Source organism: Hypanus sabinus, chromosome 6, assembly GCF_030144855.1.
Source record: "Hypanus sabinus isolate sHypSab1 chromosome 6, sHypSab1.hap1, whole genome shotgun sequence".
In the NCBI taxonomy this organism is placed as follows: domain Eukaryota; kingdom Metazoa; phylum Chordata; class Chondrichthyes; order Myliobatiformes; family Dasyatidae; genus Hypanus; species Hypanus sabinus.
This window is the reverse complement of record NC_082711.1, coordinates 66,613,765-66,638,636: the sequence shown is the minus strand read 5'-3', so window position 1 is coordinate 66,638,636 and position 24,872 is coordinate 66,613,765. Positions and strand designations below refer to the sequence as shown.

The following is a 24,872-nucleotide window of genomic DNA, read 5'->3' as shown; positions in this document are numbered from 1 at the left end:
TCACCAGCTCATTGTGACTGGAAAGTATGGAAGGGAAAAGGGAACAGGAGCAGTGGTGGCTCTGATCAAATTATTCCCTTCTACAGACCAGACTTACAAAATTCTGTGCAGTTCTGATTGCCTAGCTGTAAGGATGTCATTAACCTGGAAAGGACGAACAAGGACTAGATGGCTTGAGTTACAAAGAGAGACTGGATAGGCTGGGGCTGCTTTCTCTGGTGCATATAATATGCCTTACAGAAGTTCATAAAATCATGAGGATAATAATACAAAATGGTCACGGTCCTTCTTGCCAGTATAGGGAAATCTTACACTAGGGCATAGTCCTGAGGTATGAGGGAAAATACTTCATGGGGACCTGAGGAGCTGTGTGTTATGTTAAAATATAGTTTATGCCTGCTTCAACTGCCTGTGCCATACACCCCGAGGCCTAGCAATTCACTGGATGGATCATTTTGCATCCTTTGGCAAAAGTAGAAGCAAGGGAGTCTGCTTCTTAATTAACACCTCATAGTTCTTGGATCTGACAGCCGTGGTGAGTCCCTGCTCACCCAGTTTGGAATATCTAATGGTGAAATATCACACATACTAGCTGACCATGAGTTCATTTCAGCTGTCCTGACAGCAGTCTACATCCCTTCTCAGATGGATGTGAGGCTTGCACTCTATGAACTATACTCTGTGGTCAACAAACTTGAAGTAAGCCCCTTTTCATCATTGCTGGTGACTTCAATCAGCTCAGGCCAACTTCAACAAAGTATTACTATAATACTACCAGCACATCTCCTGTGTCATCAAGGACCCAAACACTCTTGACTGTTGCTGTAAAAGATGCCTACTGAGCCAAACCCAACCACGCTGACTTCCTGACCAATAGACAGTAATCAGCAAGAACAGACAGCACACCTCTGTTACTGGTATCGATAGTGGTGGTGCACAATATGTGTCCTCAGCCCCCTAAGTTCCTCAATATACAGTGTGGCCTTATTCTGCTCTGTAATCAAATCTGCAGATGATACCACTGCAGCAGGCCGTATCTCAAATAATGATGAGTTGGACTGCAGCATGGACATGAACTGTTCAGTAACATGGTATCATGATAACAATCTTTCCCTCAATGTCAGCAACAGAACTGGTCATTGACTTTAGGAAGGGGAGCAGTGCACCTGCTCCTACCTACATCAATGGTACTGAGCTTGAGGGCTTCACATACCAAGGAGAGAACATGACCAGTACCCTGTCTTGGTCCAATGACATACAGTGCATGGTCAAGAAAGCTCACCAACACCTCATCTTCTTCAGGAGGCTAAAAAATATTTGCATGTCCTCATTGACCCTTCGCAACTTTTACTGAGGTACCAAAGAAAGAATCCTATCTGGATGTGATGGCTCGACATGGCAACTACTCGGTCGGTGACTGCAAGGAACGACAGAGAGCTGTGTGCAGCTCAACACAACATGAAAATCAGCTCCTGTCAATACTTATTTTCATTATTCTTTATTTAGCGATGGAAAGAGGTCTTTGCCACCCAATTACACCCATGTGACCAATTACTCTAGCAAACCGCACGTCTTTGGAACGTGGGAGGATAACTAGAGGACACCCACACCATCACAGGAGAGAATGTACAAACTCCTTACCGACAGCGGCAGGACTGAACCCGGGTCACTGGTGCTGTAATATCGTTATGCTAATTGCTATGCAACCAGACAGCCCATTATCTTGGTAAAGCAGCCAATGTAATCAAAGATGATACCCACCCCAGACATTCCTTCTTCTCCCTTCTTCCATTGGGCAGAAGACAGTAAACCCTGAAAGCTCGTACCTCCAGGCTCAAGGACAGCTTCTACCCTGCTGTTACAAAATTGAATGATTGATTGAATGATTCCGTAGTATAAGATGGACTCTTGATCTCGTTATGACATTGCAGCTTATTTCTACCTGCACTGCATTTTTTTTGGGCTTGGCCCATTATTATTTAATAGCTGGAGAATAGCAAGACATAGCTTCGGGCAGCATGGCAGCACAGCAACTATTAATGTGCTATTACAGCGCCAGCAACCTGCGTTCAATTCTGCCACTGTTTATATGTTCTCCCTGTAACCATGTGCGTTTCCTCTAGGTGCTGAAGTTTCCTCTCGCATTACAATGGCTTGCATGTTAGTAGGTTACTTGGTCACATGGGTGTATTTGGCGACACAGAATCATTGGCCCTGAAGGACTTGTTACTGTGCTGTTTCCCTAAACAAAGAAAAATAAATAGTTGGTAGGCAGTGGGGAGGGGGATGCTCTGCAGCTTCATTTTTAAGACATATATTGCTTCTTATCAAAGGCAGCTATCAGACACAAGTGCACATGCACCATAATCTGATTTCTTTCTCAACTCTTGGCTTCAGTAATATTACACTTGATATTAATTAGTCTGTTGCCTCACAAATGTGTTCAGCCACATTTGAAAGGCCAATTCTTTGACTCAAGAGCATCCATCCAGTAGGTCTGTTACGTACTTGAAGAAATCGGATAATTAGTCAGGCAGTATCTATGAAGGAGAATAAACAGTTGACATTTCAGGCTGAGACCCTTCATCAGAACTGGAAAGGAAGGGGGAAGAAGCCAGAATAAGAAGGTAGGGTGGGGGGAAGGCAGGTGATAGGTGAAACCAGGTAAGGGGGAAAGGCAGTGGGTGGAAATGGGATGAGTTAAGAAACTGAGAGGTGACAAACAAAGGGTGAAGGGCTGATGATGAAGGAGAGGACAGTGGACTATGGAAAAAGGGGAAGGAGAAGGGGCACCAGAGGGTGGCGATGGGCAGGTGTAAAGAGAAGAAAGTGAGAGGGGAACAAAAATCGGGAATGGGAAAAGAGAGAACGGGAGGCAGGGAAATTACTGGAAGTTAGAGAAATTAGTATTCATGATACCTTCTCACCCTTGGTGTTTCTGAAGTTCTTAACTATTCACTCACTATTGTCCTTCTCTGGGTGCGGCAAATTTGAACACAAATAGCCCAGACAGTATTGTGCCTGTGGATTGTTCAAATTGATACTTTCAAAGTTGGTAAAGTGAGCAGTTATGTTCACTATGCGTCAAGCTGAGTGTCTGAAATGAAGCTGTGGAACACCGGGCAGCAATGAGTTGCAGCTGAGGGGGAGCACAATCAACTTATAGAAAGATCAAATTAAGGAAATCGCAATAGTTATGTTGTGAAGCCGTGGAGTTCAATTGCCAAGTTTTTGCTCATTCAGTGCTGCTGTGCTCCTGCCTTGGCTTCCCTTCCAAGTTCCATGGGCGGCTCATAAAGCACATGAAGACTGTAATAGACCCATTTCTAATTTACTTTTCTCTGAAGAAGCAGAATGTGCATTGACGGTGCTAACCTGCCTTTACTGTATAGGTTTCCCATGTCCACACTGACATAGATGGGATCAATGTGAAGATGGCCGGTTAGCATTTTCAAATACATTGCCACTTCTGGTGAATTTAACTTGCCTCCTTCTTTCAAACCAACTCATCTGCATGAGTTAACATCCTCCCTTTCACCTTTGTCACTGTCAAATTTGCCAGAACATTGTTAACAATTTGGAGACATATACTGCTTTTTTCAGGCACTCATTACTCAATAAATCCACAATAACATTATTACATCCACTAAGTCATCAACAGGATATGTTTGCCTTTTCCCACCAAAACACCTGCCATCCAGCAAAGAAGATGCAAAAACACCTCCTTATGAACATCACAGCATGCATAATTTAAAGCAATAGATAATTGAAAATCATTTCAAAGGAAATTAATTCAACAACACAGGTGACTGATAGGAACTATAGTTTTGCTCATGTAGCTGATATTGTCATTAATATTCTTGAAGTTACTTTCTTATTGCTATCTCCAGTATTACTTTAATGGTAGATGAATGTGAACTGTCCTTGGTGACTTTTAGAAACTTCTTAAATTAATCCACCACAAAAGCACACCCTTCTTCCTTAAACAGTGTAAATGCAGATCCGCCTATCTCATGTACTTTTGAAAGTGATAAATCCATACGATCTTTTTAATATATAACACAAGGCACATCCGCTGAGTTTTAAATGATGTTTCCTCAAAAAATCACTTCAAATCAATAGATTTACTGAATTTAGTGAATTTACAAAATAACTTGGACCCAAACATCTCAGTGAAATGACTTAATGGCTGGAATTTAGCCTTCTGTCCATTAACAGCTCTCTGTCATTGGGATTTTCAGCATAAATAGGAGGGTACACCTTTACCATGTGAAATGCTCCACATCAGGCATGATAATTCCATCTGATTAGCTAACTGACTATAATTGTTATGGAGAATAAGTGTCGACGTTTCAGGCCGAGACCCTTCGTCAGGATGAAGGGTCTCGGCCCGAAACGTCGACAGCGCTTCTCCCTATAGATACTGCCTGGCCTGCTATGTTCCACCAGAATTTTGTGTGTGTTTGAATTTGCAGCATCTGTAGATTTCCTTGTGTTTGATCATTCTTTGATTTGTTCTGTCTGTTCTCATTGGGGGGACTAAAGGCAACTTAGAAACCAGTGGTGGACACTACTAACTCACCTTGCTAAGTCTTCTGGGCAACAATGAGATTCCAGGTGTTGGTCTATCCTCAGGTGAAGAACCTGCCTCTTAGGGAATCCCTACACTCTCTGGGAAAGTAAGAGTTTCATCTCTATTTCACATTTCAGTACCTCATGTTCAAATATTTTATTAATAATACAGCCTGTCACTTAATATAATGTTGAAGACAATTTAATGTAGTCTTTTAGTTATCATCTGGATGTTACGGTGACATATTTCAATTAAATTGCAAATTCTGTTCTATGCAATTTCTGTACCTTTAATCCACAAAATACATGTTTGTTCTCCTATAATAGAGCAAGTATCAAATTTTCTGAATTTTTAAAAAAACTTATTACTAGTAGCATAATTTCTTAGTCCGCTTATCACATTAAGAAACATGCTCCTTTAGGTATCTATTTGGCCGAACAATCAAAATACAAACGTAGTTTCCGAAGGAGGCAATTACTTTCATAACCATGTGGTGCTATCTCAGAGCTTGAGCAACGCGTTGAGTCCTCATCTCCAGGGCTGCCTGTGTGGAGTCTGCACCCCCTGCCTGTGATTGTGTGGGCTTCCTCTAGTTGTTCTGATTTCCTCACACATCATACAGATGTGAGATTCAGGAGGTGAACTGACCACTGTAAATTGCTCTAATGTGTAGGTGAGTGGTAAAAGCTGAGGGCAGTTGATGGGAGAGGGTAGAATCAAATGGAACGAATACATTAATAAAATGGGATTAATGCTTGCTGGTTAGTGTGAATCCCAAGGGCCTGCTTCCACATTGTTTGATTCTATGATTCTATAAGCTAAACATGTTTACATAGAACAATTTCAATTACTCAAAACTGTAGGCAAGGCTAAGAACATTTTAAGTGTAAACATTTTACTGCTCAAAGAGAATAAGTATATCTGGCTGCTTTAGTTTTAAAAGTTTCACAGATTTAAGGTCATAGTCATAGAGTCATAGAAAGAAACAGAAGGCCATTTGGCTCACCATTCTTGCAATGACCATTGCAATCCTACCCTAACTCAATTTACTGTCCCCACTTTCCCATTAACTCTCCTCATTCTATCACTCACTCACACAGTGACAGGAATTTACAATGCTGAATTTACATACCAATCCCTATGTCTTTGGGATTTGGGAGAATCCAAGTACCCAGAGAAAGCTCACATGGAGATATAAGAACAGTTCTTCATTAAATTGCTATACTAGTTTTCCTTAAGCAAATAAAACAGGAAATTATTCTCTTTAAGAACATATACACCCAGTTTGAAATATGCCAACCAAGTAACAAATATTTCACCAAAACTAATTGAGATTGAAAATAGCCACATCAGAACATTTATACAACAGCCAAATTTCATGCTATCAGTAGATGAGAAAGCAAAAACCATTTTTAGCTGATTATGAAAGAATCTTATGTAAACAGTTTGTGAATTCTGTACATCATCACTAGGGTGGCTGAGAAATATTTCTACATTCTTTGTTTTATTACACAAGTGGAAAGAGGTGGGTATTAAATTGCTGTAATTGTGAAATGAGTGTTCAGTTCTTCATAGAGGAAAATTATTGCAGACAACATGCTAATGATATCTCTCAACATTTGAACGGGCATTGATTCTTGGTGGTGTAAGTTTAAAATGAATATACTGATTCAGGTACTATAATCAACAAAGCATCAGTGGCCTTTACACAAAAACTTCAAGAAAAACAAAGAGCTCCACGTTTTATCTCACATTGCAATACAACAAAAATAAGTGTTTTAATGACACAGGCTCATGACAAGGGAAAGGATGTTTTGTTTTACCTGAGTTCGGTTGAAAGCCACGCGAGCGAACACAGCTTGAGAGATTCCAGCTCGCTTCAACTCATCTCGAACCCACTGGTAGATTTCGGAAGACACTTCAGCATTTGATGAAGTCTGTTGTTCCAATGGTTTAGTCATTGATCGATTGACAGGAGGGTGATTTAGATATTGCTGATTTAGGGATTGCTGTGCCAGCAGTCTATTGACAGCAAATTGTTGATTTAATATCTGGGCCATAACCAGCTGCTGGTTCACCAGCTGTGGACTAAGAGGTGCAGAGACAAGTCCAGGATTAAAATTAGAAATTTGGGGCCTGGTTGTTGGCTGACCACCATGAGGAAGTTGAGCTGGTGATGGTGGCTGGGGCAGATCAGTACCATTCCCAGGAACTGTTTGTGCTCCAAAGTTTACATGATTTGTTCCCGTCTGAGAAATAGACAGTTCAGACATGGTCTCCATTTCAGCTAGAGCAATGAGAAAAATAGAAATGAACTGAAAATACTCAAACTAACAACAATCATTGCTTGAAAAAAAAACTGTATCTTGCTAGTTTGTATGTTACATGTTAATATGCTTTGCTGTTAATACTAGCTTGGAAAACAAAAATAAATTGCCATAGATGGTAGAGTCTTATCAATTTTTGACACATTTTTTGCTGCTGTCAGCAGTAACAAAATATAGCAAAAAAGCATTTGAAAATATAGTATGCACATATATAGTTCAGTATGTTTCTGTCCTTTAATGATAGAGAGATCCTTTTCACAAGTGAGATGCACACATTTACCGTGGTTGAGTATAGTAAAACATAAAATGCCTAAAATGCATTTTACCAATCACAACTCATGATCAGGGTCATACTTCATTGCCATATTTGCATGAATGAAACAAAGCACTGGAACTGATTGGTTCATAATTCATTTTCATACAATAACAGTAAAATTCAATTAAACAAACAGGAATCAATCACATGTATCAAATAAATGTGAACTGACTGACAGTGAGGAACTTCCAGGTACATAGGACAACCAAATGGGGATGAACAGTGAAAGACTGGAAAAGTCAAGTCATTCCAAATCCATTCACAAGGGGTTAAAAACGATATGTGTGCAATCCTGGTCAATGAAACTTGATTTGATGCTGACACAACAGAGTTTCTGATCTGGGCACAATCAACAATTTAGCACAAACTGAACCCAAAATTGCACTTGCTTTTATCCCCACCAATTGTCTGCATCAAATATTTGCTTGAGCTAATTTGCATAATATGTACACAAAGTCAAGCTTATGGAAAGCAGAATGAATAAAGTTGAAAGGCAGTGCATTAGAATGATTAATTCCAGAGATAACAAAGGCCTACATAATCTGCAATTGCAGCTAAAATGAAGCAGGAGCATTAATGATAGAAAAATGTTTTGGAATGAAATAAGATATCAAGCTCTTAGAATCATTACCTTTCTTTTGCCACAGATGTGGCCAGACCTTCACAGCATTTTCTGCTTTTTTAAAAATTTGATTGCAAAGACTTTAGTTCTGTATTAGACAATGGCAGAGGGAGAGAAGACAGTGGCTAAAGTGCAGAGTTTAAACCGAGAATCAAGATGATGTCTTTAGTTCCTAATACTTAGTTGGAGGAAAATTCTGCTCACTTAAACTGGACGTGGCTAAGTAGTCGCACTATTAGTGGAGGAGTGAAGTGATGATGAGATAGAGCTGGGTATTACCCTTGTACAATGGAATTTTATGTCATATTTTCAGATGAAAATAATACATGAGAATTGGGAAGAGGCCAATGAGAACATCCTAAGAGACATCAAAGGGTATTGGTATGGGCACAGGAAGAGAAACCATTACTTATGATACTTTCGCTATGAATAAATTGGAAAGAATGAAACTCCTGTCAAGCAGAGTCCCAAGTCAGCAGGATGACTGTGATAAGGCATTACAGGAGGATGGTGTGGTCAAACAAATGAAAGATTGAAGTCAGAATGAAAAAGATGTCAAAGATTCACAATGATCAGCAACTTTTAGTACAGCGATAGTAGATGCTTGAGGAGCTTCAGACAAAGAGTTCTGCAGAATAACACAACATTCAAGAATACAAGAGGTAACAGGAAGGTTAGAGATGGATAATATTTGAAATAGATAGAGGTCACAACACTTATATTTTTCTTGAGTAAAAGGTAATTATTGATATGTATGGTTTATATCTGTTCTTAATTTTCCAGTTGAGAACTAAGTCTCAATATACTTTCTGCTTTTATAAATCCCTATGCTCATATTAATAAATTGAAACACAGCTATAATTATACCTGCCCTAATACCAACCACATACCCATCTCCACAACCCAATGTGTTGTCACATTATCACTTGCAAGTAGTATATTTAAAATACTGTATATCTATTTTATCCTACCTGACACTGTTCTTTCTTAGTGATGCTAAAAAATTTGTGAACCCTGTAGAATTTTCTCTATTTCTGCATAAATATAACCTAAAATGTGATTAGATCTTCATGCAAGTCCTAAATCTAGATAAAGAGAACCCAATTAAATAACAAAAAGTTATACTCGTTCATTTATTTATTGAGAAAAATTATATTACCTATACAGTATTAGAATAAGTATGTCAACCTTTGGGGTAATGCCTTCTATAAAAGCTGTTTGGTGTTCGGTGTTCCAATCAATGAGATGAGATAGGAGGTCTGGATAATAGAGGTGCCCTGGCCTATAAAAAAGACACCAGGTCAGATAACACACACAAAATGCTGGAGGAACTCAGCAGGCCAGGCAGCATCTATGAAAAAGAGTACAGTCGACATTTCGGGCCGGGACCCTTCTGTCCTGTTTGAGTTCCTTCAGCATTTTGTTGTGTTGCTTGTTTTTCCAGCATCTGCAGATTCTCTTGTTTATAACTGGACACCAAGTCAGGTTCTCTTCTCAAGAAAGATCTGTTTATGTGCACCATCCCTCAATCAAAACAACTTTCCGAGGACCTTAGAAGAAGTGTAAAATTGCATGAAGCTAGAAAAGGCTACAAGATAATTTCTAAAGACCTGAGTGTACATCAGTCCACAGTAGGAGTAATAGTCTACAAATGGAGGAAACTCAGTACTGTTGCTACTCTCCCTAGGAGTGGGCATCCTGCAAAGATCACACTAAGAGCACAATGTGAAATGCTGAAAAAGGTACAAAAGAACCCTAGGATAACAGCAAAAGACCTGCAGAAATCTCTACAACTTGCTAAAGTCTCTGTACATGTGTTCTCTTTAAGAAAAACACTGAACAAGAATGGTGTTCATGGAAGGACACCACGGAGGAAGCCACTGCTCTCCAAAAAAACTCAAGTTTGCAAAAGACCACCAGGATGTTCTAAAACACTTCTGGGACAATGTCCTGTGGACAGATGAGACAAAGGTTGAACTTTTTGGCAGAAATGTACATTGCTATGTTTGGAGGGAAAAGGGCACTGCACATCAACACCAAAACTTCATCCCAATTGTGAAGCATGGTGGAAGGAGCATTACGGTTTGGGGCTGCATTGCTGCCTCAGGGCCTGAAATCTTAAGAACTTTCTATAAGGGCACAACTGAGAGCATTCTGACTGGTGCATCACTGCCTAGTATGGAAACTGTAATTCCCTCAATCGCAGGATTCTGAAGAGAGTGGTGTGGACAGCCAGAGCATCTGTAGATGTGAAATTCCCACTATTCAGGACATTTCCAAAGACAGGTGTGTAAAAAGGGCCTGAAGGATCACTGGGGACCTAAGTCACCCCAACCACAAACTGTTCCAGCTACTACCATCCAGGAAACAGTACCGCAGCATAAAAGCCAGGACCAACGGGCTCCGGGACAGCTTCTTCCACAAGGCCATCAGAATGATTAATTCATGCTGATACAATTGTATTCCTCATGCTGACACAATTGTATTTCTGTTGTACATACTATTTATTATAAATTACTATAAATTGCACATTGTACATTTAGACGGAGACATAATGTAAAGATTTTTACTCCTCATGTATATGAAGGTCATAAGTAATAAAATCAATTCAATTCATTTCAAAAGTTTGCAAAATCATTGAGGGAACATTGAATTCAAAATTGTATCAAGACATTTTCCAGGAGAATGTCCAGGAAGCAGTCCGTCACCTGAAACTTGACAGAAGTTGGATGATGCAACAAGACAATGATCCAAAAGACAAGAGTATATCAACAACAGAATGGCTTAAAAAGAAGAAAATTTGTATTTTGGAATGGCCAAGTCAAAGTCCTGACCTTAATCCTATAGAAATGTTGTGGAAGGACCTAAAGCAAGCAGTTCATGCTAGGAAGACCACCAACATCCTAGAGGTGAAAAAGTTTTGAATGGAGGAATGGCCTAATACAGGACTGATCAACAGTTACCTGAAATGTATGGCTGGAGTTATTGCTGTACAAGGGAGATCACACCAGCTACTGAAAGCAAAGGTTCACATACATTTTCCGACAAATACATGTAATATTGGATCATTTTTCTCAATAAATAAATGAACCAGTATACTGTTTTTTGTGTTATTCATTTAAATGGGTTGTCTTTATCTAGATTTAGAACTTACCTGAAGATCTGATCACATTTTAGGTCATATTTATGCAGAAAGAGAGAAAATTCTACAGGGTTCACAAACTTTCTAGCACCACTGCACATTTGTATAAGATGATAAGAGTCAGAGGGGATAGCCTGCAACTTTTTCCCAGGTGTCAGAACGGCTAATACAGGAGGGCATAATTTTAAGGTGACTGTTGAAAATTATAGTAGGGAAACCAGGGGTAGTTTTTTTTAATTACAGAGAGTAGTAGGTGTGTGGAATCCACTGCCAGGGGTGGTGGTAGACATACTGTAGGTATATTAGGGACATTTAAGAGACTCCTAGATTAAGAACATAGATAAAAGAAAAATGCAGGGCTGCGTGGAAGGGATGGGTTAAATTGCTCTTGGAGTAAGGTTAAAAGGTTAGCACAACATTGTGTGGGCTGAAGGGCCTATATATTGTGTTGTACAGTTTGATGTTCTATGTTATATTAACATAGGAAGTTCACATTGCAAATGTGTTAATAGCAATTTAAATGAAACTAATTGAATAGATAATTTTAAAACTCATCAGTCCAATTTATACCCTCTAATCCCTTTGCATGAAGTTTTGGTCTTGACAACCTAAATGCAATGCCAGTAGTAATTGGCACATTTTGAACAATTTGAGTCATGGATTAATACATAGTTTGCTGTTTAAAACAAGTGGTAAATGGCAAAAATAGTATAGGATGGACAGATCATATCATCACCTAAACTATGTACTACTGTTTCAAGAAACCAGAAGCCACATAGTTAACTATTGGATCAAACAGAACAGTTGTTAGAAGAAAAAAATGCAAGCATTAAAAAGGAAAAAATCACTTAAAATTATGAGAAGTCTAAAGGTAAAATGAAGGAGGACTTTAGTTATGGGGAGTGATTGGATAGGCTGGTCTTAATGGCATGATGTGATGTATATAAGATCATGAGAAGCATGGGTAGGGTAAACAATCAAAATCAAAAAGCATAGATTTAAGATGAGAGGAAGGAGTTTTAAAGAAAATCTGAGAGCTAAATTTATTTTACACAGAGAGTGGCTGACATCTGGAATGAACTGCCAGAGGTGATGGTGGAATCACAATAATTATGATTAAGAGGCATTTAGTCAGACTCTTAAATAGGCAAGGCATAGAAAGATATTGTCTAAATGTGGGCAGATGGGTTGCTGTAGATGGGCATTTCTGAGCTTCAATGATTGAGCTGCCATGGAAAATGAACTGCCAAGAAATCTTCGGTGGACACAGCCTTAAGGAGCCAGTAAAGCAAGTAAACACCAATTAAATTATATCAATCAGCTTCAAATACCTTTCAAGTCCTTAGTTTATTAACTTATGTTAATGTGTGCCACCTAAAACATGAGTTAACATTTCTCTTTTAAATATTGAATGAGTTGCTGTGCATTTCCAACATTTTCAGTTCATCAGTCACACTTCAATCAGTTTCAATGAGTTTCATCTCTGCCAGTGTAGCTATTAAAATTAAGATGTCACCTGAGTTTTCTAATAAAACTAACTGTACCACGAGATTCTGCACAATTTCAGATTTGGGGTTGGGAAGTCTACAAATTCTGAACAAACCCCAGATTTAATATTTTTAAATTACACCAGTAAATATTCAGCAAAATTCCTAAAAACGGTACAGCTTGACTGAATACTCGTCCCACTTTAAGATACCAGTCAAAATTGACTCTGTGATTTGTAAGCATTCACAAAGCTAATTCATTAACATTTACTGTATTAACATGGGCAATAGCATGCGAGAGTTACTGGAAAAAAATCACAAAATCAGTATGATCCTTAAAACAAATCAAATAAAATGCTCTTCCATTTGCCTTGTGTCTTTGACTGCACTAATTTCAGCTAATTTAGCTACCATCAATTTCTGAGGGCAGTGCTCTTCAGTTAATTTTTACATATCATAAAAAACACTAAAAAGGACATTGAGCCAGAAATTCACACTACTTTCATTAAAATAATTATTTTACCAGTAAAAATAAAAATTATTAATAGCTTCTTTGGACATTATTTAGAGTTGTTTATTTTACTTTATGAATGATGATAAACAATTATAAATTGCATTTTCTCTCAAACTAACTTACACAAATATCTGGAATTGACACTTTTTTCTCTGGGAAATGAATGCTGTAAACCATTGCCTCAGGGTAAAACAAAATGTCTTATTATTCTTGAAGCAGCAAGAAATTCACAGTTTTTATGTCATCTTTACATATTTACCATGTGGCCTCATCTGGAACTCCAAACACAATACCAGACTGATAAAACGCAGAGCCATTATATTTGCAATGTTACTTTTTTTTGCAAAGGTCTTACCATGAACATCTGTGAATCAGTGATGAGTTATGTTTTGAGTTACTAATATCCATTAAAAGAGTTCTTACTGTCAGAATGTTTTCTCAGTTTTTGTGATAGCTTAAGCATACACAAAAAGTATTTTAAAATTAAAACAATGCTAGTTCACAGACTTGCAGTAAAATTTGTCACTGCTTCACTTCACATTGAAAATGTTCGTGTAATTTATTTGTTGTATGTTATGTAATACCCCTGGGGTTCTATTCTGAAAACGCATCTGCAATCATTTTTTCATCATAATTGCTGATTCCAGTCGTTAACAATGATCATTTTGGCTGTGAATTATTCTGAAAAGTGTTGCTTCACCTCTTGGTCCTAATACGGTAATTTTCCTCTTGTAGTTCAGCACTCTGATGAATAATATTGAGGCTATGAAAAATAATTACTATAAAAATATTTCAGATTTGAGATGCTCAGAATAAAACAGAAAAAAAGACAAAATTTACTACAGAGAAAATGTCATAATTTCTAGAGGGTTTTTCATTATCTCACTATAGTGTCTAAACCAGTGTTATTCCAGACCATGATGCACTTGAACTAATGCCCCTTACAATTCAACATTCTGTTATTCCACTCTTTTGGTCTCAAGGGTGCAGGATTGACAATAGTAGATAACAGAACTTATACATTCACTTTTATGCAGGTGCTGAATATAGCTATCACTGGAAGGTCAAGTACAGTGCTACCGCCATCAAAGCCAGACAATAATCCAGTCATGACAGTGGTACTGTAACACAACCTCAGACAAGTGCTTTTATATTCAGTGCATGTGATTTCCATTGTCCAAATATGATATCTCTCAAATCATAATGGTACTGAGCATTTTTCACACTGAAATGTACACGTCAGACAATTAGAGCGCTCATTCACTAACTTCTTGTAATTACGAATATTTGTTACTTCATCTCAATCAATGATCAGTGAGAAATAAACATAGACCATTTTCTAAAATTTAAAATATCAAATGTTTAAATAGCCCATGGTTTTCAATATCTCTGCTGAAATAATCAAATAAGACATAGATGAGCTAATAGTCATGCATAACCACAGATCTACATACAGCACAGCAAACATTTCTGTAATTAAGATCCAAATGCTTCTCATTTTTAAATAATTAAAATTTCCTGTCTTTTCATATTTAGCTAAAATGCTTTGAAGTAATTGTGCATATAGTTAGAATTTCATTTTCAAATAGATAAAATACAATATTAGACCTACATTGAAAAAGGAAGTGCTCACATTACCATCACAATGAACTGATCAGTTATTTTCCTTGCTTACCAATCATGTCTTTTGTCTTCTTAAAATGTTTATACCATCTTCCAAATTCTTGACATTTTGCTGCTGATACATTTGCATAGTAAGTGCTGTTTACAATGGAGGAAATCATACTCTGCATTTAAAGAATAAAACCTTCAGTCAGAAACAAATAAATTGAAACCTCATTTCAGTAGGTATACAGTATGTCTTATGCCCAAAGCAGTGAAAATGATTAAAGTAAACATTTAGAGCAGAAACATTAAAAGCCTTAGCTCTGTCAGTTGGCTATGAGACAGAAGATTGTGTGCTTAAGTTCAGCTGTAAAGATTTGAACATAAAAATCTAGGCTGACACCCCAGTGCATACTAAGGTGATCACAAAACATTAAGATGCAGTCACTTTTGGGAAAGATGTTAAATTCAGTTCCCTCTGTTGAATCAAAGATCCCAAGACATTGCACTGAAAAGCAGAGAAATTATCCTTAATGTCCTGGCCAATAATTTTCACTCAATCAATATGGCTAAGGAAACAAATAGCTGATCTTTATCAAATGGTGTTTGCAAATTGCTACTCTATTTCACACGAGTGAATCTGCAGATGCTGGAAATAAATAAGAACACAAAATGCTGGCAGAACTCAGCAAGCCAGACAGCATCACTCCTGATGAAGGGTTTGGGGCCGAAACGTCGTCACTACCTCCTCCCATAGGTGCTGTCTGGCCTGCTGAGTTCTGCCAGCATTTTGTGTTTTTATTTGCTACTCTCTTTCCTCTGTTTTAGTGTTGCTACTTTAAATTTGTAACACACTTTAGGACATCCTGAGATCCTGAAAATTGCTATGTAAACCCAACTTGCTTTTTAATCAAACCTAATTTAACACCGTTGCTTGAATTAACAATTTCAGTTTACTTTTACATGTTTTATTTTTCTTCTCAGTTTTATAATTTGGTGACAGTTTGGTGATAGTTTACGAAGGATATACCAAATTCAGAAAACCATCACTGTAATGGTTCCTTCTTCTGCATCTTATTTTTATTTTGTTTTTATTTAGACAACCAGCACAGCAACACGCCCTTCTGGGACAACAAACCCATGCCGCTCAATTACACCAATGTACACAACGGGTTATGTTACTAACCTTTATGTCTTTGGAATGTGGGTGGAAACAGGAACACCCAGAGGAAACCCATATGGTAATTGAGAGAATATACTAACTCCTAACAGGCAGTGGCAGGAGTTGAACCGAGGCCGCTGTTGCTGTGATCGCATTACACTATCCACTATGCTTCTGTGCCACCTTGTATCTTCACATATGACAGATGCAAATACTAATCAAAAGTAACAGGTCCCACAAAGCAAGCCCTATTAATTTGGGGCTTAGCATGTTTAAATGAAGGTAATCAACTCATCAAGCATTTTTCAAGGATTTGCTGCTGCAAAATTCTGTAATCATGAACCCCAATCTAGCCATGCACACTTAATGCACTGAAAAGCTTTTCCTTCAAAAGATCTGGCATTGCAAAGTTCTTGAGAGAAAAACAAAACAGGTTAAAATCTAGATTCAAAGATGCAGAGATAAGGTGCATCATGGAGAAGGGAGGTCAGAGACAATGGGATAGGATTTTGGTGTCAGTGGAGGATCATCTGCTGCAGAGAACAAGGACAGAAAATCATGGACTTCATGATCCATGTAATAATTCCAATACAATTTTCATCACTAAAATTGTGTTTTACTGTGCACATATACTGTACTTGTTGGTTGTGATTGCAGTACAGATCACAGCCAAGAATTTGAACTGTTTCTTCTAAATGATATGCAGAAAACTAATGTAATTGTTTATCATTCTTTCCTTTATTAGATCAGATAAATTTTACAAATAAGCTCTTACATTCTTATGAAATAAATTAGAGGACTAATAAGGCATAATATTTGAAAAAGTTCCAAAACCTTATTTGTTATGTCTGATTTGCAACCTACATCATGAGCATGCAGGTAATTTGGAACTTTTATGTCTTAATATGGTTTGAAGAAGTGAATAAAATATAATTAAAAGATGTCAAATAAATAATATTTAATATTGTAAGCTCACTGTTATTAGCCCTGTTCCCATGAGGTTTTCATTTTCATAGCACTACTTCCTTCACTATAATCATGTTATTTTGAGGGAAAACATCATTTAAAACATGACCAAAAAGATAAAAAAGACATAAATAGAAACAATATAAGGGATTTTTTAAATAAATTGTAAAAAATGGAGCAAATTTCCTTTTACAACAGAAGCAACTCGTAGAACTGAAATATATTTTAAGGAAGATAAAATTCAATGCATGGAATAAAAGCTCCCATAGAAATGGCTAACACAAACATTTTAATTTATCTATAATTCCCAGCCCAAGTTTACAAACAAACAAAAATGATGAAAAGCTTCAACCTCTTTAGGTAGAATTCTCGCTACAGTTGGCAGCAGCTATTTCAATTACTGCAATTTGCAAAACATTATCGATTGAACATTATACTGATATTCTGTCTACTGTATACTTCTAGTTCTCAAACTATTAACAGTATTGTATTCTACTAATATATGAAGCAGCTTAGTCCTTCAAGAAAATGTTAGGTCAAAAACAAACCAATAAATATTTACGATGAAAACAACATTAAAGAGCAAATGCCCACAGTGACTATTTAACCTCCCTGTAAATAATAATTTCGTGATCAACAATAGATTTGGTTACAATACCAGAAATAGAATGTTAAGGGCAAAATTGTTTGTGTAATATCCAAAATAAAATTTAACAGAATGGAACAGACACTCATGGCACAATGGGTTATCAGGCAGTGCATTCCTTTCCATTTCAGTCCCAGGGAAAACAATTATTATTTTCCTGCCGCCAGCTGTTCACCGTCACAACTGAATGAAGTTAGCAGCTTGATCTATTCCCTGAAACAGGTGATCCAAATTCACCACTGCAGTCATGATAGGTCTCAGAGAAGAGGAAAACATGAATTTAATTTTTCTTGTTGATAATATGAGTTGGAGTGGGGATAACTTCTTTTATCCATGTTGTATGCACTATGGTACTTTGTTGAATCCTGACAGTGTAGCGGTGTGCTGCACGCAGCGCTAAAATTACAACACGGAGTCGGTAACTGCAGTCGAAGGAAAAAAACTTTATTCGAAATCCTCAGCCTCACTTTTAAGCCTCCCTCAACCTGCCCCCTGTGGCGCAGAGGCTCCAAAGCTCTGTGCTCGCAAACCCCCGTAGGCTATCTCCCTTAGCCGGAAAGCTGGCTAATTGTGAGCCGGTTCGGATGTGTCAGGAAATGGGTCACCACAACAGGATGGATTTCATGCCTTTTGTAGTCTCCAGTCTGAGAAACCCTTACCTATAACTGAATTCTTAATGCATGTAGTCAGTGTTTAACTTTACAGGGCAAACATTGCACCTGATATAGAATGGTTATCTGCATAGACCTGAAGTATCTTAAACGATGAGCAAATACAGGTAAGATAAGTTTCAACACTTCAGGGGAAATAAAACAGAAACACTAAGTATGTTCAAATGCTGATGTGCAAAGGAACCTGGCAATCATTGTACATAAGTCACTGAATGGTAACTTGCAGATGCTGCAGTCAATTTTGAAATGTTATGCGGCTCTTTATCGCAACAGATTTTACTGGAGTAAAGATGCCTTATTATAATTATATTGACCCTCGGTGAGACCACACCTGGATTAATACGTTCAGTTTTGGCAGCTTACCTAAAAAAATAACATGCTAGTTACAGGGATATATTAAAGGTTGGTGCAGAAAAATTGATTCAGTGTCTGTCTTATGAAGAGAGAATGACTAAGCTAGGTATGCATTCTCTACTTTTTAGAAGAATGACAGGGAATCTCAATGAAATACACAAAATTCTTGAGGGCCTGACAGGTGAAGCATGGGACGATGTCATTCCCCTTTCTTAAGGAGCTAGAACTGGGAGCTGCTGACTCAAAAGAATAGAATGACCACGTAGGAACTGAAATGAGTTTAACTTTTTTTTCCACTTAAGGGCGTGGTGAATCTTTGGATCTTTGAATCATGGTGCTCTTAAGCATTTCTCACTGATTGCATTAAAAAAGAGAGTTGATTAAAGAAATAGATGAAATGGGGCTAGTTCAGGTAAATTGCGGTCAAGACAAAAGATCAGCCGTAATCGAGATGAACATCAGAGTACATGAGTGGGGCTGAACGATCTATCATTGCTCCTGATTCTTAGGTTCTTGTGAAATATGAGTGAGAAATATTCCCAAAAAAATTAGATACTATCCTAATTAAGTATTAAACTTGAAAAATAAAATGTTTTCAAACACACAAAATACTGGAGGAACTCAGTGGGTTAAGACTCCAGTTTACTTATCACATGTATATCGAAACATGTGCAGGTCTTTTCTTCTTTTTACAATCACAAGTCACCGCTAGGTACTGAGAATATCAAGTACTACAGGCCTATCCCATCAATAGCGATGGAACTCGACTTACTGTGCACTGCTGGGCAGAGCACAGAGTGATTATCCTGGATGTTTTTAGTTGTGATTGGAAGACCCTGTTGGACATTGGTATCGTAGAATACCGCGTATGGGTTCGCTGGTTGGTTCGCGAGACCAATGGTGGGGGAGCTGCGTTGTTTCAGCTGTGACATGGACTAGATCTTGGCTGCTGAGTCACCGGCTGCAGCCGAAGCAGTGTGGGGCGCACTGTGATGCGTACTTCATCGGGGACTGACCTCTCCCATTGCTGCTGCCCTCCGGTGTTCGCTCGGTGGAAAAAACAAGCTGGACTGGGACAACTTACCATCATGCCACAGAGGAATTTGGGATATATATATATATTTTCTCTTTGTAACTATATGTTTTTCTGAAATCATAATCATATGTGCTATGTACAGTAATGCATTCTGCACCTTGGCCCCAGAGGAAAGCTGTTTTGTTTGGCTTTGAACTGGAGAGGGTTCAAAGGAAGTTTGCAAATATGATTTCCAGGGATCGAATGGCTTGCCATGTGAAGAACGTTTATTGGCTCTGGGCCTCTATTCACTAGAATTCAGAAGAATGAAGGGTGACCTCATTGAAACCTATCAAATGGTGAAAGGCCTTGACAGAATGTAGAGAGGATGTTTCCCATGGTGGGAAAGACTAAGACCCGAGAACACAGTCTCAGAATAGAGGGGCGTTCTTTTAAAATAAAGATGAGGAGGAATTTCTTTATCCAAAGAGCAGTGAATCTATGGACTTCTTTGCCACAGACAGATGTGGAAGCCAAGTCTGTATGTATATTTATGGCAGACGTTGATGGATTCTTGACTGGTCAGGGCATGATGGGATACAGGAGATTGGGGCTAAGAGGAAAATTGGATCAGCCATGATGAAATGGCCTAATTCTGCTCCTATATCATATTATCTTATATTCATTTATGGTTGAAAGATAATTAAACTTGAACATACAGTGAAATATGAGGAAATCTGCAGATGCTGGAAATTCAAACAACACACACAAAATGCTGGTGGAACACAGCAGGCCAGGCAGCATCTATAGCGAGAAGCATTGACGTTTTGGGCCCACTACCAAGCACATCTCTCACCCCCCCCCCCCCCCTTTCTGCAGGGATTGCTCCCTACGCGACTCCCTTGTCCACTTGTCCCCCCCCCCACCAATCCTTTCCCACCGATCTCCCTCCTGGCATTTATCCTTGTAAACGGAACAAGTGCTACACCTGCCCTTACACTTCCTCCCTCACCACCATTCAAGGCCCCAGACAGTCCTTCCAGGTGAGGTGACACTTCACCTGTGATTCAGCTGGTGTGGTATACTGCGTCCGGTGCTCCCAGTGTGGCCTTTCATATATTGGTGAGACCCAACGCAGACTGGGAGACCGTTTCGCTGAACACCTACACCCTGTCCGCAAGAGAAAGCAGGATCTCCCAGTGGCCACACATTTTAATTCCACGTCCCATTCCCATTCTGATATGTCCATCCATGGCCTCCTCTACTGTCAAGATGAAGCCACACTCAGTTTGGAGGAACAACACCTTATATACTGGCTGGGTAGCCTCCAACCTGATGGCATGAACATTGACTTCTCTAACTTCCGTTAATGCCCCTCCTCCCCTTCTTACCCCATCCCTGACATATTTAGTTGTTTGTTTTTATCTCTCTCTCTCTCTGCCCATCACTCTGCCTGTTCTCCATCTCCCTCTGGTGCTCCCCTCCCCCTTTCTTTCTCCCGAGGCCTCCCGTCCCATGATCCTTTCCCTTCTCCAGCTCTGTATCACTTTTGCCAATCACTTTTCCAGCTCTTAGCTTCATCCCACCCCCTCTGGTCTTCTCCTATCATTTTGCATTTCCTCCTCCCCCCACTTCTTTCAAATCTCTTAGTATCTTTCCTTTCAGTTAGTCCTGACGAAGGGCCCCGGCCCGAAACGTCGACAGTGCTTCTTCCTTATAGATGCTGCCTGGCCTGCTGTGTTCCACCAGCATTTTGTGGGTGGTACAGTGAAATATCTCACTTAAATGAATAGTCAATGTTTCAGGTTGAGATCCGTCATCAGGACTGAATCAAAAGACAGAGGGAAAGAGAAGAGCAAGAGCAGTTCTTTATTAAACACTGTGGAGATTTTTTTGTGTGTCAGGGGTGGTTTGGAAGAAGGGGGAGTAGAATAACTGCTTCAACTGACGACTTCATTGTCTTTCTAACAGTTGTGGAATAGCCATCGACATATAATTAGTTGTTATCGATTCTAATAAAAGGATCCTGCATTAGGCCCGATTTATAAATGAATAAATCTGACCTAATCAGTCCACCACTATCCCTATCAGTTCACCTGACACAGTTTAACCATGCAGCATGCCATACTAATGTTTGCTATTCTAAATCGAACAAAAAGAGAACTTTAAGGTGGGGGGGGGCATTGATTATGAAAACATAAATAACACAATGCTATTTCTTTCAAAGTTGTGAAGTAAATATTATTCTACAGTGGTCATTAGTGATTTCAATGGCCTCAATATAATTTTGCATATTAAATTCATATATTATTGCCTGCCACACAAGGGTTGGCTGTAATGCAAAGTATTCCACAATTTGGTCTTACTTCAAACTCACATAAACCCAGAGAAAGCTTTAATCTGGAAATCTATCCCAAAGTAGCCTTAATGTTGGGGGGGGGGGGGGGGGGGGGAGGCCAAATCCTTTCAATTATTGAAGATGATTACAATGAAATTTGTTGTATTTGTTTATTATTAAAGTGGCCAGTCAGTCAGAAATGTGGGCAAGATTAGAACCATGGGTTTCTGGAAGGCTGGAGCCTGTGATCTTAGTCACTCCCACATAACTGACTCATTGCTCTAAAGGGAAATGTAGCAAACTTTACATTATAAGTGTTGGTAATTAAAAAGGAACCAGAGCCAGACTTAGAGAAAATTACATTGGGAAGTACGTTAGAATTCACAAAATGTCAGCCCTATGCAAATTCCTAAGTCCTGCTTAGTTTAATGCCATTGAACCTCAGAAGCTAATTCTGCTTGATCATAAGGGAGTCAATTCTACAACTCTTGCAAGCACTTATCTACTATTCCTTTTAACATTCCTTATTTCAAAAAATCTTCTGTTCACTCGATAGTGATCATATATATGACTATTTATGCACTTCATAGGCCTTCCATATCATCAAACACACCGTGAAGAAGACTTAAGGAAGTTATATAACCTCCTGCTGCTTATCATATATTGCTTTAATTTAACTGTTGAACTAGTACTCCTCCATTTTGCAAATCACTTGCAAAAAAGCAAGGGCACAGAGTGTACTCTGAGTGGGGGAGTTTGGTGTCAATCACCAAGAATAGCTTGGTAGCATCAGCACCTAAGCAACTGGCCAAGTTCTGAGGGACACAACCGTGAATGAACAGACAGTAAAGGAACCTGTTCAGGGGCAATCCACCAGAGTTTTCTCTCTGTTTTTCTCTCAGAGTTTTCGCTGTTGTGATTCAATGTGCCCAAGACAGTTTTCCCAGTATTGACCTCTACAGTTTCAGATGAAACCAAGACCTAACTTCACAGTGCGCTCACCCTCTAACGTGTTGCATTGGATTATGATGGTGCTGAAAATGATATCTTCAGAATGCAGCCAGAAGCTCAAAACTAATCATCTGGGAGACTCTGAGTCAGAAGCTTCTCAAAGCCAGCACAAATTCACGGCCTGGCATTTCTGCAAACCACTATTCACTTCAAGCCAGATGAATAAATTCTTTTCAGTCACAAGCACTGAGAGAAATACACATATACTGAAAATTTGCTCAAGCTTAAAATAAAAAGTTTACATGCATGCTATGAAGCAAAGCGGAGGCTATGGACAGAATTGAACCTTGCCGTGAGGGGATGACTTGATTAAAGGTCTCTAGTTCTGTCACATCCAATTGTGAATAGCAATGGACAATCAAACAATGAATAAAGACGAAGTAGCATCTTCAACAATAGCTGAGTCCAGAGGATGTGAATGCAAACTACATTACTGATATTATTTTGAAAACAAAAATGTCAAGTGTATGATCTATCACAGCTTATCTATCACACCACTGCAATGTTTGGTTTCAGACCATGTCACTAATTCAAAGGTGTACAATATAACTCCAGATTATTCAAAGTCACTTCCAGTACACAAGTGTGAAGGAGAATGAAGTAATTGCTATTCTGTATCCAATGCAGCACCAGAAAACACAATAAGATAAAGAGCACAATAATAAAAATTACAATAACTATAAATACATATGATAGCTTATATACCTAGATTAATTGTACGTCCATAAAGTGATGCTAGAAACAGGAGTATCTGTACATAAGGTGACTGACAGGAAATGATAAAGTAGTGGTGGTTTGGGGTGTGGATGGGTGGATTAGTGAGTGGAGATGCTGATCAGACACTGCTTGAAGAAAGTTAATGTTTTGAGTCTGGTGGCCCTGGTGTAGATGCTACGTAGCCTCCTCCCTGATGGGAATGAGACAAGTAAGCAAGGGGGGTGAGACCCTTCATGATGTTACTTGCCCTTTTCTGGCACCTTTCTGTATGTACTGTATGTCCTTGTTAGTGGTAGGCTGGTGCAGGTGATGTGTGGACAGCTTTAGCTACCAGTTGGGAGAGCCTTCCTGTCCACCACAGCGCAGTTTCTGCAGCATGCAGTGATGCAGCTTGTTTGGGTGCTCTCTATGGTGCATTTGTAAATGATGTGAGTATAGATGTGCAAAGTCCAGGTGTCTTCAGCCTACTCAGAAAGTAGAGGCATTGGTGAGCTTTCTTGATTGTGTAAAGTGTGTTCTACCACCATGAGAGGTTGTGTGAGATGTGCACTCCCAGGAGTGTGAAACTGGTCACAGTTTCCACTGCTGTGTCAAAGGCTCAAAGGCATTTATTTTCAAAGCATGTATCCATATACAACTCTGAAATTTGTCTTCTCCAGATAGCCAAGAAACAACATGGAAGTCATTCAGAGAGGAACATCAAACCCACAACCCCACACAAAAAATAACAACATTCTGATTATCAACCCTCCAAACACCCTTCCCCTGCATAAAAACATGCCAAGAACATCCACCCTCAAAAAACAACCCCTCCACAGCACAAAAACAGCGCATCAACCCCCAAGCTGTGTCATTGATGTAAAGAGGGGTGGGAGTTCTCCAGAAATCAATAACCATCTCCTTTGTCTAGCTGACATCAAGGAAGAGATTATTTGCCTCTCTTCCTCCTCCTCTGTGTAGGCAGTCTCATATTGTTGGTGATGAAGCCCAGGACTGTCATGTCATCAGTGAATTTGACAATGGGAGTGGTCGGGTGCTTGGCCATGCAGCCACGTGGGAGCAGAATGTCAGCAATGTCCTCAGCGCCCGTGTTGAGGATGATGGGGAGGAAGGAGCTGTTGTGCATCTTGGCTATCCGATGTCTATTGGTTAGGAAGTCGAACATCCAGTTGCACAGGGGTGTATTTAGACCGAGGAATAGGAGTTTGTTCACCATGGTCTGTGGGACAATAGTGTTGAACATTGAACTGAAATCTAGAAACAACGTTCTGACACAAATGTCCTAGTTTTCTAGATGTGTGGGGACCAGGTGCATGACCTCTGTCATAGAGCAGTTTTGTCAGTAAGCATTTTCATGAATGTCCAATGTGGGGGGAAAGGAATTTTTGATATGTGCTATAAGTGGC

The 24,872-nt window shown here is 39.0% G+C and overlaps 1 protein-coding gene across 1 annotated transcript in view; it reads right to left on the bottom strand.

Moving 5' to 3' along the window:
- LOC132395012 (DNA-binding protein SATB1-like) overlaps nucleotides 1-24,872 on the bottom strand; it is a 139,143-nt gene that overhangs the window by 78,181 nt on the left and 36,090 nt on the right. Inside the window, exons 6-7 of the mRNA XM_059971342.1 lie at nucleotides 14,657-14,768; nucleotides 6,397-6,860 (exon numbers count right to left, since the gene is read on the bottom strand). Of these exons, the coding sequence (XP_059827325.1) occupies nucleotides 6,397-6,860; nucleotides 14,657-14,768 (576 nt within the window). The remainder of the gene's footprint in view (nucleotides 1-6,396; nucleotides 6,861-14,656; nucleotides 14,769-24,872) is intronic.